The 24858-nt window shown below is 36.7% G+C and overlaps 1 protein-coding gene across 1 annotated transcript in view; it reads right to left on the minus strand.

Annotated features, from left to right (window-relative positions):
- LOC145785265 (uncharacterized) overlaps positions 1 to 24858 on the minus strand; it is an 89569-nt gene that overhangs the window by 60703 nt on the left and 4008 nt on the right. The window contains exons 2-15 of the mRNA XM_082596945.1: positions 22163 to 22307; positions 21700 to 21839; positions 11510 to 11563; positions 11025 to 11155; positions 10639 to 10726; positions 9908 to 10137; positions 8867 to 8981; positions 8465 to 8638; positions 7762 to 7921; positions 5159 to 5344; positions 4899 to 5043; positions 4203 to 4398; positions 774 to 939; positions 343 to 449 (exon numbers count right to left, since the gene is read on the minus strand). Coding sequence (XP_082453071.1) covers positions 343 to 449; positions 774 to 939; positions 4203 to 4398; positions 4899 to 5043; positions 5159 to 5344; positions 7762 to 7921; positions 8465 to 8638; positions 8867 to 8981; positions 9908 to 10137; positions 10639 to 10726; positions 11025 to 11155; positions 11510 to 11563; positions 21700 to 21839; positions 22163 to 22307 — 2037 coding nt within the window. The remainder of the gene's footprint in view (positions 1 to 342; positions 450 to 773; positions 940 to 4202; positions 4399 to 4898; positions 5044 to 5158; positions 5345 to 7761; positions 7922 to 8464; positions 8639 to 8866; positions 8982 to 9907; positions 10138 to 10638; positions 10727 to 11024; positions 11156 to 11509; positions 11564 to 21699; positions 21840 to 22162; positions 22308 to 24858) is intronic.

The raw sequence follows: 24858 nt of genomic DNA on the forward strand, positions 1-24858 counted from the left end.
CATAGATTGCAGGCTTCAATCCTTTCGAAAACAAATATTTTATATTACGGTCCCAAGCATCACCACAAGAGGAAAGATCAAAGATAGTCTGAGCAACGGATGGCTTCATTGTAAAGCTCCTATTTCATCTACGTTAATCAACCCACGCACACGTGTCTTCGCAAGACTTTATTGCGAAGACCATCATCCGTGAAGATGAGGGATAGCCATCTCTCTCTCTATTTCATCTACCACTTTAGCGATGGAACCTTTTGTCATGTTGTCGTAAAATTGCAAATTTTACATAATATAATAGTTTAACTTACTAAAAAACTAGGCTACTATGATGGTTTGTGTACTTACTTGTGGTAGCATTGACAGTAACTGCTTGGCTTCTCATTCTACGCCCAGTTGAGTAAATGGAAATAGTTACAAAGTCTCCAGGTTCAAGACCGGATATTTGAAATAACCTTCATTGGAAGAAAAAATAATAATGTTGTGAGTGAAATTGCTACTAAAAAATGCAACTGATTTGTATATTCCTTTAATTTAAAGCTTGGCATCCCGTCAGTAATGAAAATGCTCATGAAAATATGCATAAAATAAGAAATACCACCTTCCACTGAAATATTCACAGCAATTATGATTGAGAACACAATGCATTGTGCTTTTAAAAGCTATTTTTTCTTCCAGCACATAGCCTGGATTTATTTCAACAACAACTGATTTTAACAGACACAAAACTACGATTGTAGAAGCGCAGGACACATGACTACTTTGCTCAACAAAATCACCTATCGTCTTTGGCCAACCCTCTTCTTTCAATTTGATTCCCATTATCCCATGTTATCTGGTATCCTGTCACAAAGCCTGCATCTTGTTCCATCCATTCCAACGTCACTGACTGGTCATCAACATACGTCACTCTGACGTTTTGAGGAGGATTTAATCTCGAAAGATCTGCAACAAAAATCATCATTCATATCCACTTTCTTGTGATCTGGAAAAAACCTACAGTAGAAAATCAATTTTTGTGAAAACTGAGTTGTCATATTTTTTAACTTATAGATTTTTGTGTAGCTACTTATGTCTTGAAATGTGTGAAACTGTTTTTTTTTTGCAATATCAGATATCCTAAGCAAAATTTATATGGTGTTCATTAGCTGACAGCAAGAACAAAGTAGTTTTTATGCGATTTATCGAAAACAACTTTGACAGCCTTAACCTACTACATTTAGTTATTCGAAAAGTTATTGGTAAGATCTTTAAGAATAGAAGTAAACTCACCTTAACGCTGTTTTTTATGTGCAGTTTTAATCGGTAGATTTAAGTTTATGACAACAAATTTCTATGAGATATGTAATCTGTTTCAAATTTTTTTTTTTTATTGACAAACAATATGTAATTGCTTTTGCTTAAGTGTAAACAAATGTAAATAAATATATAAAAGACTATTAAATAAAAGACTATAAAGTAAAAGTAAATAAAAGACTATTATATATAAATAAATATATATATATAATAGTCTTTTGTTCATTGCTTACTGTACAGTAGCCTACAAACCTTTCAAACTAATTCTATTATTGGGACTTACATATACACATAAAATATATTGGGACTTACAGTATAACTTTTCTACCAAAACTTTCCATCTTTACCTACTTTCAGTGATGTACGCGTATACAAAAAATATCAGCGTAAACGCAAACGTTCGAAAAACATACGCCGTATGCGTCAACGTAACTTGTAAAAAAAGTTGGCGGCGTCAGCGTCAGCGCATACACTAGCGTAAACTAATTTGGTTTGCTAGGTGCCAAACATTCACACGGTATAAACCACTCGAAACAAACAAGTTTTATTTTGAATTTCCACGAAGAAACACAAGCATCTGAAAGTATTCATCTGACATTTTGCTGCGTTTTGGTTTCAATATGTCTTTGCCCGTTGAAAACATTTTTTCAACTGCAGCGCTGGAAGGTATTGGCGTGTTGTAGCGAAAAAAATACATTAAAAAGTATACGTTGACGCCATAGGCGCCGACTTTTCAAAAAACCTTGGGGGGCGAGAAAGGTGATGACGTCATAACCATAACGCTATTTCACTCAATTAAAATTGTCTTTGATTAAGCTTAGTGTCTTGTTTATATTGACACCTAGGTCGCAAACCGAATTAATTAGAACCGCTGCTTGAAACAATCAGTTTTACGCTTGCAGTACGCCTAGTCGAAAAATTTTGATATTGTTAGCTCATAATTGAAACAGTTGGGATTAATTTCCTTTTCGTGCGAGTGAGTAACAAGGATCAAGACTGTGAAGTTATCGAAATAAAACGCAAAAAATCATGATCTCAAGCAGAGTGGAAAGTTGGAAACCCGGTATCAGTTTTATTAAACTCGTTTCGCTAAATACTTATCTTCAAAGCGTTAACAACGGCGAAGTGTTTTCTCTTTCTGTTTTTTATCGAAAGTCTTTATAGTCTTTTATCAATACTGTATATACTCGAGATGTTCGCAAGTTATTTCCACCTCAAAATGACAGGTTCAACTTATACACGGGACAAGCTGTTGTCTCCAGCTCAGCAGTTTTCAAAATGAACGCATTTTTGCTGTGGCAAAATTATTGCGGAGACGTAGATTACGGAGTGTGAAATGGCGTCGGCCGAAGTAAAAGTTTTGAATACGTTTATTTGCAGTGATTCAAACGTAATTTTCAAATTTCTTGTCAGTTCTAAACTTTATGCACTTCTTGAGCAATATGCAAAGCTCACGAGACAAAACAGCACAAAGAGCTGTTTTAAGAGATCAGTTTTTTTAATTTTTGCGTGTAGGATATAATCGTTCTTATTACGTAACATTCCATGATCGTTGAAGTCGATGTCAAACCTTAGCGGCCGCATTGAACAATGATGTGAGGTTGGCTAGGTGATAATAGCGGTAAGAAACATCGATAGTGCAGCAATATCTGCGATCAAGACCATTAAACACCTTTTCTTTTTGTAGTGCAGGAGTGTATATTGATGAGTGTTTGAGATTTATATATTTTCACAATATGTACATCAATACAATGCTTATTGAAGGAAAATACGCATGACACGTGGATGACACTTTTCAAAAACGCATTTTTTCTGCTGTATTCACGTAATTGTTCGTTGTGTCGTAGTTTCCACTCGATAAAGTTTGCTAAAATCGATTTTATGTTTGAAGTCACAAAAAATTTAACAGACGTATGGATAACTCGTGAAATGAGAATAAACATTCAACCTCGCATTTGCTTTATCCCTGCCACGCGTTTGGACGTTGACGTTGCTCCTCATGCGCGGGAAGATAAGCAGTGTGTGACTGTGAGCGTGCACATCTCAGTAATAATTCACGTTCCAGAGAAAGCCATGTGATCAGCTGCTGTTTGGCGAGCAAGAGCAACGTAGGCTGTTTTTCGCTTTCGGCATTCTTTAAGTCCGTTTAAATGATCTAAATTTCTTTTGCGAAGTATTTTATCTTTGAAACACCACTTTGTAAAGCCATTTTTGTTGCCCCTCAATCATAGATTTACGGGAGGCGCGCCTCCCGGCCCCCCCGGAAGTCGGCGCGTATGGTTGACGCTATACGCTAAAAAACCGCGAAAACTTTACGGTGTAGCCTCAAGCGACAACTATCCAAAAAAATGTGGCCGTAAGCGTTAGCGTAAACAAAAAGTCTACGCCACAAGTCTACGGCGTAGAATTTGCGGCGTATACGTACATCTCTGCCAGCTCTGTAAAATGACATTTCTTTTGGCTATGCTTATGAAAAGACAGCAATCTCGTTTCTTGATGGAGTCTAGTGTTAGGCTGGTCATAAAAAAAACTAAATAGTTTGAAGAGTGAAGGGATAGTTGCTATCTCTGCATTTCCTCTGTGTACTATTAGCAAACCTTCACCACGAATTGTACACTTTATAGTTATCATTTTAATATCTTTACAGTACTGTACTCGGCTGTACCATCAACACGGCTGCACTGACACTGTCTGCTTTGTAAAGCGCTGAGGAGCAACGCTTACCCGAGATGAATGCAACGCTATACAAAAACACACATTATTACTGTATTACTAGTAAGTTAGTGTCATTACTTGTTCAAGAATTTCCAACATCTTTCACAATCGTCTGCATTTGTTTTAGCAGCTTCAAAATCAAGTGATATCAGTCTCCAAATGTGAACGCATTTTGAAATGAGTAAACAGCCACTTACGTTGTCCACGTCTTTCCAGAAACTTCGAGCACACTGAATTGACCAAAGTTGGTTGAAGGTCTAATAGGTCATCATATGTGTCTACGTGGTATGTGTGTGATGACGTAGGTTGAGACGCCATAGATACCAAGTCATTTTGACTGATCTTTGACCCCACGCCGACCGATATAATGCTTGTGTCGTTGTCTATCAGAATCTAAAATACAGTATAATGATACAAATATATGCTATATGTATCAGAATAATACTTTATCTTAAAGTTTCTGGGCAGCCAATTTGTAGCAAGAATTGACAGCGATAGACACGTGTTTCGCCCATGAGGCTGGGCTAGCGTGGAAGCTACACCGTTATGGTTAGCGAATCGCAACTGCTGCTCGCTGTACTAGTGAGTGATCAACCTTGTGCATCATGTGTGATAAAAATATTGCCAGGCTTGAGCGAGAAAAGAAACGAATCGTTGTTTAAACTAAACCAAATTTTCTATATATTCTTCCACATTTGGTTATACTTGGACATTGTAGCATGCCCTCAGACTCGACTTTCTGTGATGCTCTTTAGATATAATATAAGTTTTTATAATATAATATAAGCTTTAATATATATAAGTATATACAAGTTATAATAATATATATAATATAATATAAGTTTTTATTCTATTAGTTCTTTATACACCTACTTTAATCAAATAGCGCTTACCCCAGCATTTTGTACAACATCATCATCAGACTTCCCATCGGTAACAACAACCACAAATTTAATGGCGTCTGGTCTGAAGGATTCGAATCCTTGGACAAAGGCAAAGTTTAGAGCTCGGCCAGTGTTGGTGGGACCCCCTGAGTACCTATGGAAAAGATTAACTTGAACTTGTTTATAAAGATACGATACTAAAGATACTTGAAAAATCAAAACATTGACGTTTCAGCAAGTGCCAACTAAGACGGCTGGTTGGTACTTACGTTAGGGAACTTAATTGTTGATGCAGGCTTCTCTTATTCGCGTGATCCGAAAGGGGTGCAACTAGTCGGGGATTTGCGGCGTACAAGATAACACCTATCCTAGCAGCAGTTGGACTAATCAGGAAGCCATCGCTGAATGAAATGAGAAACTGCCGAAGCTTTCCAAAGTTTTCGTATCGTACGCTCCTGTAAAAAGAAGATCATGAGGATTCAACCCCTTAAAGTCAGTATTACTGCAATTGTTACCAAACTTAATACTTTTATGAAATTATCTTCTATCCGTATGCAATTATTTTAACAAGTAATCCTATTCTATCACTTGCAAATGCACTTAAGCCATGTCTAGGAACGTTACGTTGAACAGCTTCAAAAGCAATGTAATAAGCGCGTAACTTCGTGGACAAAGAAGCTTCAAGATCAAGCGGCGCTGGTTCGGCTTTCGGGGTGTGCGCTTGAGCAACGTATTCTAAGGACTGCCCTCCATTCAGCGGCTTCAAATGGATGGAATAATTCCCGGGCAACAACATTTCAACAAACGGAAACTTTACTCTGTCAATCTCGGTGACCGGACCTGCGTCAAAAGCCTCTACAAGTATGATAAACAGCCAGGAATAACCTATCAAGGCTTTGTCAGTGCGAGGATAAAGATTCAAAACCAAACCATTTTGGAACACAAAACAATTTTAAAATTAACACCACTTCAACAACAAGTTGACATCATTCTAATTCATGATTTAGTATTTTATAAATCGTGTAAAGTTATTAGATTTAAGAAAAAGCTTATCAAAATATCGCTTTGAATTTGCATGATGATCTGACAGATGAAAATAGCAATATTTACGTAGCAAGTTCTACAGACAGAGAGTCAACAAGCACTTGAAAGCAATCTTAGTTTATGTGGATTGCCACAATTCTTCAGAAAGTGCGTTGCTACCAATGCCATGTCAAATAGTTGAAATCCATATTTGCCCTTTAATAAATCTTGATAGTATAAACGTAAAACATATTTCATATTAGGGCGCATTGAAATATATCACGTAAACCAAAGCTGGGTATATGATGAGATTTATTGAGTTATGAGAGAAAACTAAGTGGCTGGCACGAGCAACGTTCGTCCTACCTTGCCTCACAGCAACCGTCACCATATGGGGTTCAATACTGTGTCTTGCCAATATCACAAAATTACCACTTCAGATTTTTTTTGCTTGATTCTCATATTACAGTGGCTCACCAGATGAGGTAAAGTGTTCTGCTGCAACTGAATCTACTTCATGGATGCAAAGTAATTACAGATATATTATTGGACAGACTATACCTCCACGTGTGTTCTTCAACTGTGACTCATAACCTTTGCTCAAACCAATATTTACCCAACAAATCTTAAATTGCTTTATAGTTCTAGTATTTCATAGCTAGTTATATAAACTGCAAGCACCTGTGGTTTACCATTCGAAGTATAGCACCATGAACAATAAGATTACGTTAGTCTCTAAAAACTGTTACCGGAGACTGATAGTTGACCTGAAATTCCTTCATCCCCTTAATGAAATTGCAAATGGGTAACGAGGCGTAAAATTGACTTGCACCCGCAAATGGATGACGTGGTATGTTCATCTTGAACATGCTGCCAATCATCTAACTGTTTGAAGAGTTACTTTTTCAAAACGTAAATACATTGAAGCAATTCTTTCAACTTTTAACTCGATTATCTGCTGCTAACCAACAACTAAAAAATCATTGGAGAATTAAAAATAGGCTTCACTTAGTCGGCCGTTTAGTTGTTAAACGTATTAGAGATATTTTTTCTTATTGTTACGGACAAATGTATTTTCTAGTTCGCCCCGATAGCTCTCAGTTCGTTAGAGCCTGACGTCGTGAACGATAAAACTTCAAGATCAAGCGGCGCTGGTTCGATTCTCAGGGTGTGCGCTTGAGCAACGCATTCCAAGAAATCCTCTCCATTCAGCGGCACATAGTGGATGGAATAATTCCCCGGCAACAACACTTCAACAATCGGAAACTTCAATCTGCCAATCTCGGTAACCGGCCCTGCGTCAAAAATCTCTACAACTAAGCGAAACTACCAGGAATAACATATTAAGGCTTTGTCAGTCCGAGGATAAATATTCAAAAACCAAAAAAAAAAAAAAAACGAAAACTGAAGCCCTGCCTTAGTGTCTATCCCATTTAAAATTCAGAATTCAAAAGGCAGCGCTCTTTTTGCTTCTTTTTAAAAAAAGAACAGCTGTATGCCAAGAAATCTCATATGTTTCAAACGTATTCACTATTCACTCAAACCGTCGTCAGCGTTGTGCCATCATACGTTGCGTTGCGGAATCTATTGCAGCACGTTTATTTAAGTGTGATCTAAATCAGGTTTCAATGCTAGACATGGGTTAAGTATATAGCTGAAATTGTACATACATGCAGTTTTGTGTTACGGTTTGATAAATGTTGTGTTATATCTGGATTTTTTGCTTATAATTATTTAATTATCAAAAGCCAATGCACAAATGCCACACCACCAACCATATGAAAACGCTGAATAGGATACTTATTGAATCAAGCCAAATAATTATAATGAAGCCAAACCGTAACCTCACCAGGACTCATCTCCCAGTACCAACATGTCCACCTTTGCTCCAGCGCAAGCCATATTAAACGTCACTTCCGCTGGAAGTGAGCGTTGATTGGAACCGACGGACATGACGTTCATGGTGTAATCAGCTGACGTAAGATCTTCTATCATCATTTCCTCTGATCCTGAATTTGAAGATTTCAATTTAAAAATTACTTCTGTATTAAAACTAGAGATGTACCGATATATCGGTAACTGCAATAGCGGCCATTTTTTGAGTATCGGTATCGGCAAAACTTGGCCGATACTGTGGCCGATACTAAATATATAAAAAAGGCGTTTGCTGCGGATTTTCTACAGAAGCAAAGATATAGATTTTTTAAAGTTGTAACTAGCGTCACATTGATGTAAAAAAATAACAACCTTTCAAGCGCTCATTTGTAATCCGACAAAACAACTCATGCCTCGATAGTCTCAACGGGGTCTAACTATGGTTTTGCTTGCATATGTTCACAACATGAAAAAGTTGCATATATTCACAACACAACAACGCAATTCAAGATTATTTTTCAAGTGCGTCAGTTTTATAACTGCTTCATTCTTGTTACGCTCAACAAAATGCCACAATACCACGGAAGTCATAACAAGTTATTTGGTTATAAATACTTTTGCGGCGAACAATTTGTATTTCGTTGAAAGGCCCAGAACTAGAAACTGTTATTTCTCACCTATTGCGGTCTGCAGCTCAATTATTTCATCATCGGTCGCTGAGATCGGTTTGTATTGCACGGCGTATGACGTCACCAAGTCTGCCGGCCGCTTCCAATGAAGCATTACTGCATTTGTGGAGACCACACCGATTGTAACGTGGGAGGGGGAAGACAAAGGAATTGCATAAAGTTCTAAACAATGTAATAACATACTTAGCATCAAGAACAGTTAGACTTTAAGCGGTATATCACGAGAAAGGAGCTCTTTTTGCTTATCTTTCTCAGGCATGAAGCAGCAATATATAACCTAATCTGCTTATAGTTTGCTTTTCTAGTTTACTCTACTTCTTATACCACATAATTCGACGAGAAATTAATAGGTTCTCTCATAATTTAAAAAAATGTTGTTTTTTTCGTTACCGGAAAATTTTTGGTAAAATTTTTGCTGCAAAGTTGGCCAAAGTTCACACAGTTGAGAAGTGTTTTCGACAAGAATTACTCCACTCTCATCTCCGGTGACAGTGAGCAGTTCCTCCTGCAAGAACATTCAATAATCATGTGAAGCTGAAAAGGCTATTTAGCTTTTTTTCTTGTTGTATATGAGATGAACGTGGTCGCAGTCTCGTTATTCAATCAAGGCACTGCACCCTTTGGATTTCAGCTTGTAATTAAAAAACAGTTCTGCTTGTTTTAAATGTTCACTCTCTCGTTATCAGAAACAAACTTGCACCAAAAGCGGGCGGAGTGGCGATCTACTCTAGCCTACCGCATCCAATTTATCTTTGAAGAAACGCACAGGTTGAAACTCTAGCCGTTTTACGTTTTTAAATGTGGTTATTGTAAAAGAAGACTCAATTTCACGTTTAGGCCTGCGACCTGCGTGCTGGATATAAGTTTTGAGCAAGTTTGCAAAAAAAAAAACTACAAAGAATAAACCGATTTTGCATGACTAATCAAACATGTCACTTATTATACTTAGACAGAAATGGTTCGCTCATTTACTCAAAAATAGAAAGCTAACTTCAAACATTGGTCTCAGTATTAAGATGCTTCATGACATTCTTCTTTCTTGCTCTGACACATTAAAGCATGTTTTGTATAAACATTACCAATACTACTCAGTCACCGGCAAAAACAACTTGAAACTGTGATTTCGTCATTGCGATTGAACGCTTGAAAAGTTTGTTTGTACAACTCTGCATGCACCAGATGTTTTTATTATTATTACTGTTTTAAAATTAAAACGTGGGGATAGGAGCAGAGAGCAGTAGCTAAACCTGCTAAGACCAAACCAGCCAAAACATTTATTAAAGTTTGAAATTGTTTTCATCTTGACTTGATTATAGCATTGAGCCTACAATAAAGAAATCAACTACATTCTATTCACATGGCCATTAGGGTCATTCATTACTAAGTGATACGCCGGATTTTCAGCCGGTTAGGTAACTTGAAAATACTAACCTGGCGTGCGTCATCAATTCCAATAGCAAGGATGATAATGTTTGGAATATTTTGCAGCTTTTCAGCAGCTTCTTTCAAAGAATCAGATGATCTGCCTTTAGTGAGAACTATTACTAACTTCGGGACGTTCTCTCGACCTCCCGCGGCAGGTACAAGCATCCTTTGCCGGGCAAATCGAAGAGAACGACCGAGATAGGTGCGGCTTCCGTGCTGCCTCATGGCGTCAATTGCTAGAATCAACAGAATATCATCATACAACTTTATTGTCAAGTTAAACTTGTTTTGCAACAAATGAATAATATTATCAACGCCATTGGGTTTTTGTAGGGATAAGATTGAAAAAGCATGCAAACTAATGTGAATCAAAACTGTTTTTTGTTGAAATTCTGGGAGTTCTATCGACTCATTGATTCGTTTTGGGCTTCCAAAGTTGTTGTGTCCCTTTTTGAACGCTTAAAATTGAGTAAGTTATCAATCACACCAAAGTAATTAAGTTATTTATCACACTTTATTGGCTTGATTAAACTGAAAATCTTTACAGGCGAGATGAAATTAAGGGAAAAAATTGAGATTGCATGATCTATTCCTTTGGTTGTGGATACAGAACATGATGATTAAAGTTATAGTATGAACAATCTAACATTACAAAACAATTAGTTTTTAGTGCTGAGTTTGCCTATGATTTGAACACAAATAATATGTAGAATTAAATTCAAATTCAAATTACATACCAGAAATGACTTCAGCATTGGTTTGGTATTGCCGCAAATTAAATTCAGACCTCCGCTGAGCTCCAATATGCATGGCAGCTACTCTGACCTGAAGCTAAAAAGGCAAAATTACAATCAATTTATAGATGTACGTCCGTATGATTTCTTTTGTAATAGCAAGTTCAAAGTATCATCTGCACAAAGTAAAACTGGTAAAGTTTAAAAGTTTTCTCTTTTTTTGTATTATTTTGCTATCACGTTCTGAATGAGATTGAGCACACTGCTGCAGCAATTGTGTGAACGAGTTAGCAATAATGTATAAACAAAAATTGTACAGATCACATCTCTTTGTTAAAAGATAACCCACAAGTAACGTTAATTTATGTAACTTTACATCACGTAGTTACCTTTTGGTAGTTAACGTCAAAATAATGAGTCAAACTCTTGAATAAGCACTTCACGTTGGTGAAGATTTCTTCAGGGATTGATGTGGAGCCGTCTACCATGTACAGCACGTCTAGAGGAACGCTAAGCAGTTCTGGATGGGATAAGAAATGCATAAAATTAGTATAGATATCATGTACGAATAATATAGGCCTCCAAGGAATGCAATTGAAGTGAAGTCACTCAGCTTCATCGTGCTACATTACGGCCAAGTCAAATGGGTCTGATTAGGCTGATGATTCCATCAAAAGGGAAAAAAGTGCACAGAATAGTTTACTTGGGGCCAATTAAAAGTGATCTGAATAAGTGGATACCCAACTTAAACGTAGGCTAACAACCTTCTGGAACAGGGGATGATGTGTACTCCATCCAATCAGCATACATTTTCAACACCCAATTTCTAGCATAGTCATATTGTTGTCACATAACATTACTGAAGTTATCATACCTGGAGTGTAAGAGGTTTTTGTCGGCAGCGGCACGAATTCTGAATGCTGGGACTCTATAAACATACCAACAAAATTTATTTATAAGTCTAAAACACAGCAACATATTGCCAATTTGTTTAAAAATCTTAGTTCAATATTTTATCAATGTGAATTTTAGTTTTCTGTATTCTAATAAAAGTTTCTGACAGTATTTGTGATTTGACAGTGCATGAGCTACCTACCAAATTGTATCCTTGCATGTGGCTAATTGCTTGAAACTTTTGTCTGCTAAAACTCAAAGTTTCGATCTTGTACAAAGTGATTAGGTTCACAACAATACATTGTCTTATGCGCAGCGATTTACGCTTTCAAGAAAATTTCAGTAGAAGAATCACATTTTCTTCTCATCTTTAAGTTGCGAATTGATGTCATGTATCAACATGATTGAAATGAGTAAAATATCATTCATTGGAGACTGAAATAATCCCAAAGCAAAATGAAAACATTGTTCGTCTAGCAGCGCAGCTCAGTTGGGAGGCATTTATTTCAACTTACAATTTTTGTCAGCTTTTTGAAGGACTAATGACAGATAAGTTTTTGCTGTGCTCTGCTGTTAAAACACACGAATAACATTTTTGTCGTTTGAACGTCAAACCACGTTGGATAATAGAAAATGCAAAGTTGGGTGACCGAATGATGCCTTGAGAGAAATAGCAACGACAAACAGAATTGGAATTGACCATTTCTTTGCTTCAAGTTTCACATCACGAAAATGTGAATATAAAAAAATATAATTACTGAACTGCTTGAGAATTATGTTGAAGAAAAATAAAGATTTGGTTTTGGTTTTTGCATCTTTATCTTTGGACTGACAAAGCTTTTGATAAGTTATTCTTGGTAGTTTCGCGTACTTGTAGAAGCTTTTGATGCAGGGCAGGTTACCGAGATTGGCAGGGTGAAGTTTTCCGATTGTTGAAATGTTATTGCCTAGAAATTTTTCTATCGATTAGATGCCGCTGAATGGAGAGCAGTCCTGAAATGCGTTGCTCAAGCGCACACCCCGAGAGCCGAACCAGCGGTGCTTAATCGTGAGACGGGCGTAACCACTAAGTTAATGGGGCGGACAAGTAGCGTTAAAAGTTGCTTGCCGCTTCTTCGTAATGAAACATTTTAATTTGTCTCGAGCATTGCTCATTGCCATTGGACACTGAGTCGTTTATATCTAACCAGTTAACATTGTGTTGTTTTATTATTTACAGTGTTAAAACAAAGCTTGCATATAATATGTCAACTTCCAACAACTTGTCTACAAAACAAATGGTCAGACCTTAGCTGAGTATTAGGATCTCAACTCCGCTGAGCACAACAAACTCAATTCAATTGATTTAATAAAAACAACAACTCAGTATAAAAAATTTAACTCAGCTTTGCATTGGCAATTTAACTGAGTTTCTAATGCTTTTAATCAGCACTCAGTGTAAAGACTAATCATGATGAAGTGTCTTGGAGCAAGATGTAACTTTCTTCCACATGTACTTATTCGAAATACGATTTCACCCAAAAAGCTCAAAAATTCATCCACGAATAAATCTTTAAAAGATACTTATTGCTATTATTTATTTGCCTCGGACAAAGCTGTCCATATCCAAAACAAAACAACGAAATAGTACACAAACTACAAATGCACAAAGGTTACAGAAAGCCACTTTGGATGTCGTCAGTTTAAGAGCTCACTAAATATCTACTGTTGCAATTGCAAGGGGAAATGGAAAGGGGAACATTGCAAAAGTTTGTTTTGTAGAAGCCAACTTTAGGATTTGGTTCAAATAAGTGACAAAGGACAACCAATTTAATTTAAAAACTACTTGCAACACGTAAATTTAAAGCTGGGCTATTTAGGTTGCTAATCTGATACTTATTGTCGCAGCATTGCTTGAAGGCATTGAAATGGCAAGACACTGAAAAATCATTTAAGATTACCTGGGTTTACCAAAGGAGGAAACAATTTATTATCATCAAAAGCAGTCTGTTCCTCTTCCCATCCAACATTTTTCCTATGTCCTGCTCCTCCAGACAATTTAAAGAAAACACAGATACAAAATATCGTAATCGATCTTTGCATGGTGTGTTTATTCCAACGGTATTTCTACCATAGCTACCTGACACAAAGTCTTATCACCAGTTTATTTGTTTATGCTCAATGAGATCTAGGAAGCTAACAACCTACATATCAAACCGAAAGAGTTACATAATTGCTAAAATTTCTCACTCTGCCTCAAAGACAAGCTAGAAAATTTAATAGCATTGCTCATTATATTATTCTCCTAATCAAAATTATTACTCATTCCTAAAGTACTTATATAACGTTATATTTTACATATTTACAAATAGCTTTAACAGTCGAACGTTTTCGGCTTAACAAGCCCTCATCAGGAATCTGAAAATATTTATAAAAATGCAATAAATTTCAACTTCTTGAAGGTGACTAGTTAACTGACTATAAGCATCAAGAAATATGCAGTGATTAAAAGCAATGCTCAACCCTGTTGTATTGTTGTGTCTTGCCTGTCTTTGGTACAAGAAAGAAACTCTCTTCCGAAACTATATTATATAACGTTGAAGGTATAGGTTAGCGCTACAGGGAAAATCAATTTTCATTTTCATTCACTGAGTTCCAACGTCTGACTCAGGCTATGTCGGATACCAGCCTCTGCGGCACGAATCAGATATAAAACCAGCGTTTTTGTTCATTGCTGCAACGTCTTGAATCTATTGAAACAAGACTGATTTACTGAAAAACAATCTCGTTTTTATCACGCGGCTGGCCGCAGAATTTTTAACATACTCATGTTTGTTAACTCAGGTCTGTTTGAAGTTACGAAAGACTTCCTTATTAATGTCAATAAAACTCAGACATATTACTTTTGGTGAATTTGTTGTAGAACATTTTTGAAAAGAGTGTAAATATTAATACATGAAATCTCAATTATTTGAAGCACTAACGCCGGCAAAGATTTATCTTCAAGGAACATCGTCCTAAAAATGTCAATCAACTGGTAAACAACAGCGATAACGCTTAAGTTAGCTCATTAGTGAACGCAAGACAAAGCAACTACTTGGTTGGAGATAAGAATCCTATCTGTAAACAGACATCCAACATCGATTTCAGACACAACATCTTGAAAAGTGAAATTGTTTCCTTTTTTTGATCGGTCTGGTTCACATTGAGGTTGACAACTTGCAAGTTATTTTAACTCCTTTTCTGATGCCGGTCTGATATAAAACTTGGCGAAACAGATCACATGCATTCTTGAAGCAAATGCTTATACAAACAGCGATTTTTACTATCACAGCGCTAAAAGTGCACACGACAAGCTGCAATCTCTCACATCTGCCAGTGACACATTTTTCCTGACACCATCGGTTATCATATGTCACTCATCGTCAAAACACAAAACCGACTGAGATAAGCTTACAAACATACGCTTAAAAAAATAAATACATATACAATGCAAGTATTGCATTTAGAAATTAAACATTAATAAAATACTAAAAAAAATATTTAAGCTTCATAAACCGTACACAGTGAAGTACTTGTTTAATTTTTTTTTTTATTGTATTTTTGTGGAAAGATCAAATGAAAACGAGCACGTGGTGAACAGCGCCTAGCTTGTCTTAATAACCCCAAGGATCATCCTCTCGATCCAACCGCATTTTTAATGCAGTCAAATACCGCGATAACTAGAAAGAACTGTGCATGAACGCCTAAGCCAGAAACAAGCATGGTACATAAAGAAAAAGTGCGTAAAATAGATTAAAACAAGCAACCGATTTAATATCTACTCTGTTTGGAATAGCCACCACTAGCCCACGTTTTTGTTTCTGCACACGAATGTACTATTACGAAGCCTCAATTGCAGCATTCATTTCGTGCAGAAAACTCCACACCTAGCCGGCGGTCTAACTCTAATGGATCAGCGAGACAGCTCAACCGTAAAATCGCCGGCAAAGAATTCATTTCAAGTCAAAATCTCATTCTAAAAAGTGTATAAAAACACTTATCAAAGACTCATAGATACGCGTAAGTCTGTTCAAGTATATATTATTTCTTGACGTTTAACCAAAATCCTACGTGCCAAGTTTGACAGAAGCAATTTCAGAACAAATTGACTAGGCCTACAGCTTACTTGACCAGGAAGACTCCGAGTGCAATGCACATTGAATATTTTTTTCTTTTATACTTATCTTTTGAATACAAGTTTGTTTGTGACACTTGTCAAACATGGTGGGAAACAAGCTGAATGTAAATGAATTACCGTGCTAGATTTGCAAATATTACCACCTGACAATGTCGTCCACTTCCGCCCAATACCGGAAGCGTGATAGTCTACTCTAAAGAAAACAAACTTTGTGCACGGGAATGCTGCAGCTCAATTATTGCATTTGATACCCAAGATTTGTTGCAAGATTGTCATACATGCTTTGACGCTGATTGTTTCGTAAAACTCTACTGTACCTTTTTACTGTAGCCAACTAGGTGACATGAATATACCTCGTGTGACCTCTCTTTGCTGTGCTTTGGGAAGCTTGTCAAATAACTTTTTGTTCGCAGCAATCGTTTTTTTCGCTGCCTTTCACACGACTTTTTTCTACTTTTGCGTTTTTCAAGCTTATCTTTAAAGCAATGTCGTAATCTATCTCTATCACTTATCTGAAGAGCACTTTGCCGTCTTGACACTCGATAACGAGAGTTGTCAGAATCTGAGACTAAAATGTCAAAACGACTCCATCTTTTTCTGGAGTTCCAAACGCATTCAAATCAGCGACTTTGCAAGCAAAACACGTTAAAGTACGCTATCAAACCACAGTTGAATGAAAATTGAACGAAAGCTTCCCAGAGAACAAAATTCTTCATTTTTCATTCTTCATTTTTTGATTCAACGACGTTGAATCAATGTAAAAGTGAGGAATTTTTCTTTCTGGGTTTGTTTTCACGAAAGGAGGTGATGACATTTTTAAATCCACTATAGCAAACAGATTTTAAGTTTTTAAAATGGAAAGTGAACCACAAAACAATGTCAAATATGGTACTTTTTGATGATGCAGATTAGGTTTAAATAAGCAAGCAAAAGAGAAGCAAAAAATACAATTTTATTTTAACCTTAACCAATAACCTGGTCAACAATTAACCTCAACCATCTTAACAAAACAAACCAACAGGTTCTCCTCGGGAGTTGAACTATGATCCGTACGTTTCAGTCAGACGCCTCTACCATTCAAACCACGCAGCAGTCACAAGTTCAATTTAATTGCAGTGCTCGCGGGTGGGTCACAACTCACAATCAATGACGCTTTTATTAACATTAAGTTAAACAAAAAAATTCTTTAGCGTTTCCTACCATTGATGTGACACTTATAGTCAGCAGCACGTGCCTCTGGCAAAGTGGCTGCAGAGAACAACTACAACCAATAGCATTGAAGATAAAAAATACCTAGTTTTCAGAACGTTTGCTGAACCTGAGTTTGGTATCCTCACTCGGACTCTTCATGTTTTCAATGGATTGACCTAGAATTTTCAACCATTTTTCTCCAAAGACTATATTCTTCTGCAATAACGAAACCACCTTATGTGGTCGGACAAAACCATCCAGACAGGCAAACGTTGTCACTTTCACATCATTTCATTTTTGGGCTACTTGAAAACTATACAAAAAGCATAAAAAGTTTTTATCAGCTTAGAAGACCAAGCCACTTTTGCCACCCGCGTCGACGACTGGTTTGAGCCACAACACAACGACAACTTGAACTTTATCAACAAACTTCTTCACTTGATCTGGGGGTAACTAAGATGTGTTCGTAGGTACTGCATTGCAACGTTCCGAGACGTTGAAACAACACAAAGGCCACAACAATTTCAAACTTTCAAAGCGTATGTCAAAAAACTTGCTGAATACTGAAAGGTTTGGGTGTTCATCAGGACAATGATCGTTTGTAGCACTAGTTGCAACGTTAATCTGATGAAAGTGAAAGTAAAAGCAACGACAAACAGGTTGATTTATTGCTTCACTGACGTTTCGTCCACCAATGAAAAATTTGCTCTCACAAGAAAAAGAATCAAAAAATGGTCCAGAGTCGCGTCAGGTGATATGCAACTGACCTGAATAGAACAAAAAAGGAATTTATAGCAAACATGCAATGTTTTGTTTCGTTTGGTTTACAACTTGACTTCGTCTGCCGACTGGGCTGTCTAGTGTTCTATTTCCAGCCAGAAAATTAGTCCCCTTTTACGATTGCAGACGTTGAATCAATGTAAAAGAGATTGAATTCGCTAGCTGCGTTGCTTCCCAGAGTATTACTTTGCATCTGTGGGAAAACAACGTAAAGTGGCAAGTCCGCTAGAGCCGTGAGCTTTGTTCAGTCCATCCAATAGCTTTTAAACTGCGTATTCCGAGAGTGGAACCATTGTCATTAGGTCTCCCTTATTTTGCAGAGTTGGGTGAATATCGATTGCGTTAGAGGGGGAAACAATGCTGACTGAATCTATCCTTCAAAATAGAGTGCTGTTGTTGGCAAGGTATGATCAAAGACGCGTATATTAGAAACGATAGCCCATCAAAAATAGTCATCACTTTATGGAAGAAGAGCATTGTTTCGTAAATGTCTAGTTGATTCGTGGTTTAGAGTTGCAAAATCAATGCAAGAAGATGTACGTTGTTGGCTAATAATCAGCGAACAGCTTTCAACACCTGAACGGTTTTAAAAGCTTTAACGGCTCCAGTCTTACTTTAAAATTCTCATAACTTGAGAAGAAAATGATGTTATTGGTTGAATTAGCGGTGTTGTGCAATGACCCACGACAGAGGTCAAACCGGCATTAAAAGGCTCAATGTTTGTCTCCTTTGATAAGGCCTGATCATAACATCTTGGTTTCCAAATAATGATTTACTGATGGCTTGATGATAAGCCTACTGCCTTACACAAATATAAATTTGAGAGGAAAATAGTGTATTTTAGTGATAGATTAGAGTACATTTTTCAGCTAGCAAAATTGGTTCTTTTGCATAAATTAATGTAAAAAGATCAACTTTTGGAACTGAATTATGGCTTGACAAACAGGTGACTTCATTCATTAAAAAAGCGGAGTTTTCGCACTCACTTTCAACATTCATTTTGAAATTAATGACTTGGCGAGGCACAAAAAATAAGAATGAAAGCAGAAAAGAACTTTTAAAATAACAATTTCTTGAACCTCGTTTATCACATGCTACAAAACGGCATCGAAAGCAACTTGTTGAGAAGGAGCGATCTTCCTGGCGTCAGCACTACCTGACTACTGCCTATATAGAACAGCAAGCATTGTGTTTCGCTAACCATACCGATGTAGCTTCCACACTAGCCATCAAGACTTTTCCAAAAGATGTTTCTCGGCAGTCGAGTGTACCAAGAAATGAATTAGTGGTGCGATACTGATGAGCCCAGCCTCATGGGCAAAACACGTGTCTATCGCTGTCAATTCTTGCTACACTCGACTGTCAACAAAGCAACTTGTTACATACACCAGACGCAGCCACGAAAAAAATTGCTGCTCTTCACAAATAATGTAAAATGAATTTTTATTGCACCACTTGATCAACGACGCGTCACGTGTGAAGATCATTGCATTATAGGTCAAATTAATCACAAAACTTGTGCACTTGATCATGGCAATAAATCACAAAACTTGATCATGGCAATAAAGCACTTCTACAGGACGAAAACAGCCTTGATTCCACCATAAATGATTTAGTTTATAGAAACAAGGTTATTGTTCAAATACAAAAAAAAAAAAAAAAAAACAACATAAAAACAAACATTGTAATTTTATCTGCAGATGGCCTTATATGCATATCACAGATAAAAAAAATGTCTTTGCTAAAACAATCTTGTTACGACGGGACCACATATTTCACATTTTGAAATTCATGTAATTTGAAATAGTTTATGGTTTGTTTTCAGTTCGAAAATTCAAGAAACGTGCACACGAACCCGAACCTGATTTAGAACACTCAGCAAAGTAAATGACCCAGGGAATTCAAAAACAAAAGCCGACCCATTATCATCATACCGGATTCTTTAAAGAACACAAAGTTCTTCGCTTCTGATAGGCAGTGAAAATTCACATCAGTTGAAAGCGCGTATATCTCTATAAAATGAAAACAAAATTTCACTTTTATGCAAGACAGTGGGTGTCTGGTCTACAGCCAAGCGGTTCACTGAAAGGTTCTCGAATTCTCCCTGGGTTAATCCGCTTTTATAATCTATCTCAGCGAGCAGTGAAAAGTTAAAAAAGTCTATTTGCAGCGATTTGCGTCTCTTGTTAAGCCAGAACTACAAAATGCGTCAGTAGTCTGCAGACGTTGAAGCAAATGTGACTAATAAAACTCTTCTGTTTTTGTGAACCAACCCAGCAAACTGTCCACTTGAAGTGTTTAACTGTCTCGATCATTAGTACAATACTTGTTACTAAACGCAACAAACTGTTTACCAGCCTCGTTTTTTAATCTTAAATCGATTTCTCTATCACAGCATCCTCAGTATGATCATGTCAAGAGAAAAATAACAATAAAATTCTTCAAAAAACTAAATGAAGAAACGTAACATGTAAAATTAAATAGAATAAAAAACAAAAGAGTGTATAACTTTTATCAAATGCAGTGAAAGATAACTAATAAGTTTCTTCACTGTAGATTCGACATTCAAGAAATTTTCAAGTTACTTCGTTAGTAATTACGTAGAAATCGATTATATAATTTGTTTGATGGCGCAACTTGCAATCGTTACGCCACAATACCTAAACTTGAAACCTTTGAAGGATTTTATCATCATTTTTGCTCTTGACATGATCATACTGAGGATGCTGTGATAGAGAAATCGACTTATGGTTAAAATATGAGACGTTAAATCAATGTAAAAATGACTGATTTTGCTGTCTGGGAACATGAAATTTCTACAACAACGTTTGGCATTTCGCTTTAACACAAATAAACCGCTGAAAGCTTGGTTTCCTAAAATTTGTGTTTCCACAAAGAAGGACTTTCAAATTCCTTTGCTTGCAAACCACAAATTTCAAGTGAATCTATACATCAAGAAAATATATTTACCGCAAATGTTTACATTTCCTGCTTTTTTAAACAAATCCTTAGCTTGATATGTCTTTCGTTTTGCTGTGCTTCAACGTTTAGAAATGTAAAACGGACGAAACACTGTTGCCACTAATCACTCACAAGATCTGTTTGCAAGAAATGTGTTTTACTCCGACTCCTCAAAATAAAACAAACATGGAAAAGAACTGATGTTTTCAGTGAAAAAAACCGCAATTAAAATTCAAAACGCAGTAGACTCTGTTCATATGTAAAATACTAGAAAAATTGGCAATTTTCATTTCTACTTGTACTTTTGTTACTGAAAAGCAAAACTTTTGTAGATTATTACATCATAATGAACTAATATTAATAATGACCACTTATTCGAGAATGTAACTTAGTTGACATGTTTAAGTTGCGACGACATCGTAAGCCTGGGATGGTAAAAGAATCGACCATCGGTCCTAGAAACTTGAATGAAGAAGAATACAGCTGTCAGAAATTACATCTACTTGGTCGGACACCACCACGAATTAAACTCCGCATGTTTTTAATCATCTTTGTTGAATATCTTATTATGATTGCTGTAGTTACATTTGTGTGTCGCAACCACGATGACCATGAAATTATGACTTAACATGTAAAAAAGGTGGCATGGATGAAATTTAAGTGATTGCCCTATCCGACAACAGTTGCTAGACATGATTCTGTTGCGTCCACCAGATCGATTTTTGCCTGAAATGTTGTTTCAACTCTTTGAGAACACCAACAATTAAAAGCATACAACCAACAACGTAATTATTTTTCGCTTTCATGGTCAGAAATAAACTGAACTGAATTGAATTTTTGGCTGGGCGGGGAAAACCTCACTAAAAGGGACGCAACTTGAGCGTACTTTATACTAACGCAAAAAGTTAACAATAAAGGCCCAATTTGCCAATTTTGTTTGCCAACGGTGCAGTTTTCTTCCTGACTCATTGTCATTCACGTCCTTGAACACAATAATAAAACATTTTTGTTCTGTTTGATGCAGAGTGGCGTCTTCCTCTGGTGGTGATCCTAAGCTTATATATGAGCCTACAACTTACCGATGGTAAACTTGCGAGTGATGGGGTTACTCTTGTACCTCCCTTGTAAGCTTTGTATGGAAAGACTGTATTTAACTCCAGGAAGAAGATCGGTGAAAATATGACTTCGCACTGAGCTAGAAACGTCTATCGATCGGTGGCTGCAAAATACGAAACAAATCGACTCCTTAAAGTTTAGAAAATATATGTTACCCATTAACTGTTTTATCTTGGAAGGACGTGTAGATTCAGGTTGGAAAAATTTTGATTTTTCATCATTATTTATTTAGGCAGACAACCTTGGTATCAATCTTATACAAACAGCAACGTAGCCAAAGGAAGTTGTAAACTTTAAAGCTCCTCTGTTTAACACTTGAGTGACGTCATGATAATTAAATCAATAATAAACCGTGATTATAATAATGTGAAGTTCATAAACTCCTTCCTCTTTTTGGCTACACTATTGCACAGAAGAATATTTTACCGGTCAGCCGAGAGTGGTTCTTGCGGAGACAGTTCCATATGATAGGAAGTTATCAAATTGGCGTCAGGTGACGCCCTCCACTTAGCAACCACCGTGTTGTTGCTAGGATACTGATAAACGTACAGTGACGCAGGAGGAGAGACTTCTGCAAAGGAAAACGTCATCAAATAGGTCATAATCAGACGATTTTGGAAAAGCAAATTTAGGTGTTTCTACTTCTTTGAAGGCACGCGTTATGTTATGTTTAAATATATAACGCAAGAAGAGAAGACAAGGTCAAGCAACGCTGGTTCGGCTCTCAGGTTGGACTGCAAGTGTGAACAATATATCTAAAAGACAGTTCTTCGCTCAGCGGCATCTAGCCAGTAAAATGATTTACCGACTACAAAAGGTCAGCAATAAAAAGAAATTTCATTCTGTCAATTTCGGTGGCCGAACTTGAGCCAGTGGTATAATGGCTCTACAAGTATGCAAAACTGTTGGAATTAATCTTAAGAGGCTTTTTCAGTTTGAGGATACAAACCCTGGCTGTTAGCAATCAAGTAAACTGTATGTACCAAAGTGCCGAATTAGTGATTCTATCTTTGTAGAAGGATAAACGATGCCAAGTATTTATATTAAATTTGCATTATTAAACAGTTCTCTAACTCCCTTCAGTGACTAAATTTCAAGATTTTGAAAAGTAGTATTAGAATTCATTAGTCGGCGCGAACAAGCGTGTACTGATGTAAATACAACATAATAAAATGAGATGCATGAAAAATTTCCAGAGCTATATTGTTTTATGTCATGCCAGTGTTAAAGTTTAATTTGCAACAATGTATTTTTTGTGTTCATGGACCACCGCACAGTGTGCTTGGTCAACAGCACGAGCTCAAAATTAATGTTCAGCTGCTTACGGAAACACACGGGTGAACGGCGCCGGATTGCCAAATTGAACTAAATCAAATTTGTGCTTTTAACAAGTTTTACATGGACCCACTTAGACATTGACATTGTACACAAAATTGTTACGAGTGACTTCTTTTTTTTGGTTGCTGGATAAGATAGCCTATCCCAAAATTATGTGAAGTCCTCTGGCCTCAAATCAGAAAACTTCCAAGAGACACGCACTATACTTCAAAAAGTACAAAGTGGTTTCGTCAAGTCATTCGGGTCCCTTGGGAAGGGTACGGGCCTCTAAAATCATTAAGTCGAGTTCAAAAATACTCTCTGGACTTCCTTGTCAACGCTGATGGACGGATGTTTTTTTAGAAGAACAATTGAAAGTACTTTGCTCTGCAAATGCTGCTTCAAAAATCACTTAGTTTGTTGATAGTAAAAAAGTCCATATACGAGCCAAACACGGAAGTATGGCTTCCCGTTACACCAGGCATATGGTAGAAATCTTCGAATGATTGCAAATAAAAATATTGAGCTTTACAAGACTCAAAAATTACAAAGCTTGTACAACATTATTCTACTTCTCAATGGAAGTTGGTTGTAATGTTGTTTGTTATCATTTTCATAAGTCAATTGTTTGGCTGTATGAATCTTGCCTTGATTTTGAAAAGCGGAAGTATATATATGGAATTGCCTTGTTCACGAAACGATTGATCCTGCTCCGTGTTTGCTGGAACATTGTTCAGCAAGTGATTGGTGTGATAGATGCAATTGTGTGGTTTTATCTATTTAAAAACCAAACGAAAACGTAAAAGATTTAATCAGTACAAACAAAACAAATGATATCTTGACCCAAATGAATAAATTCAAGTTCTAATGGACCATGGTTGTTTTCAAACAGCAAAATCTGTCATTTTTACATTGATTCAACGTCTGCAGACGTTGAATCAAAGTAAAAAATGACAGATTTGAGGTCTGGGATTGTTTGTCTTTGTATTGCCTCTTGTCGGAAGTAAAACCGTTGTATGGTGACAATAGTAAGCCGCAGCACGTGCTAAACCGGCAGCACTGTCCAAAAAGCTAGCAATTCAGCAACAATTGAGTGTTGTAAACATCAAAGTACACTTTTTTTAACAATTTACAATGTGACGTCAATTTTTTACCGATTGCTTTACGTTACGTCATCGCAATCGGACAATCCAAAAACTTTTAAATTTTATTATAGTTCTGCTTTTAAGTGTGCAATTTTTTACAGGAGATCTTGTCTCATTCGTCACTTCAAGATTATTAAGAAAAAGATACCAGGTAAACAACTGACCTATTAAGCGACCTTTATAACAACCACATACAAGGAGCTTGACCCACTTTATGACGTTTATTATTAAATACAAGAGTCAAGAGTCATAGACTTATGCAGTATACATATCATCCAGTAGACCTACACAGAAAATTAGTGGGATTTGGAAAAAAAATTGAGTGGGCATCAAAGACTTAACGAAGTAAATTTGGTAAAACAAAATGGACCGCCGTGGATAGACAATGTAAAAGTTTAGACCCGAAGAATACAACAGTTTGGTAGAAGACCGGAAGCAAACCCCAAAAAAGTTTTGACATATTTAATTTTGTTTTGGTCACTTTTTCAGCCAAATAACGTTTTTTTGATAAAGACTCACTTACACGTTATATAATAGGCCATCAGCTCAGTGACCGAGTGGTTTTGTGTTCGGCTCTGATGCTTGTCGATTTAAGATCGATTCCAGATCGGGTCAAACCGAAGACTTTAAAAACGGTATTAATTGTGTTCTTTCATGCAT

This window comes from Aplidium turbinatum, chromosome 16, assembly GCF_918807975.1.
Source record: "Aplidium turbinatum chromosome 16, kaAplTurb1.1, whole genome shotgun sequence".
Taxonomy (NCBI): Eukaryota; Metazoa; Chordata; class Ascidiacea; order Aplousobranchia; family Polyclinidae; genus Aplidium; species Aplidium turbinatum.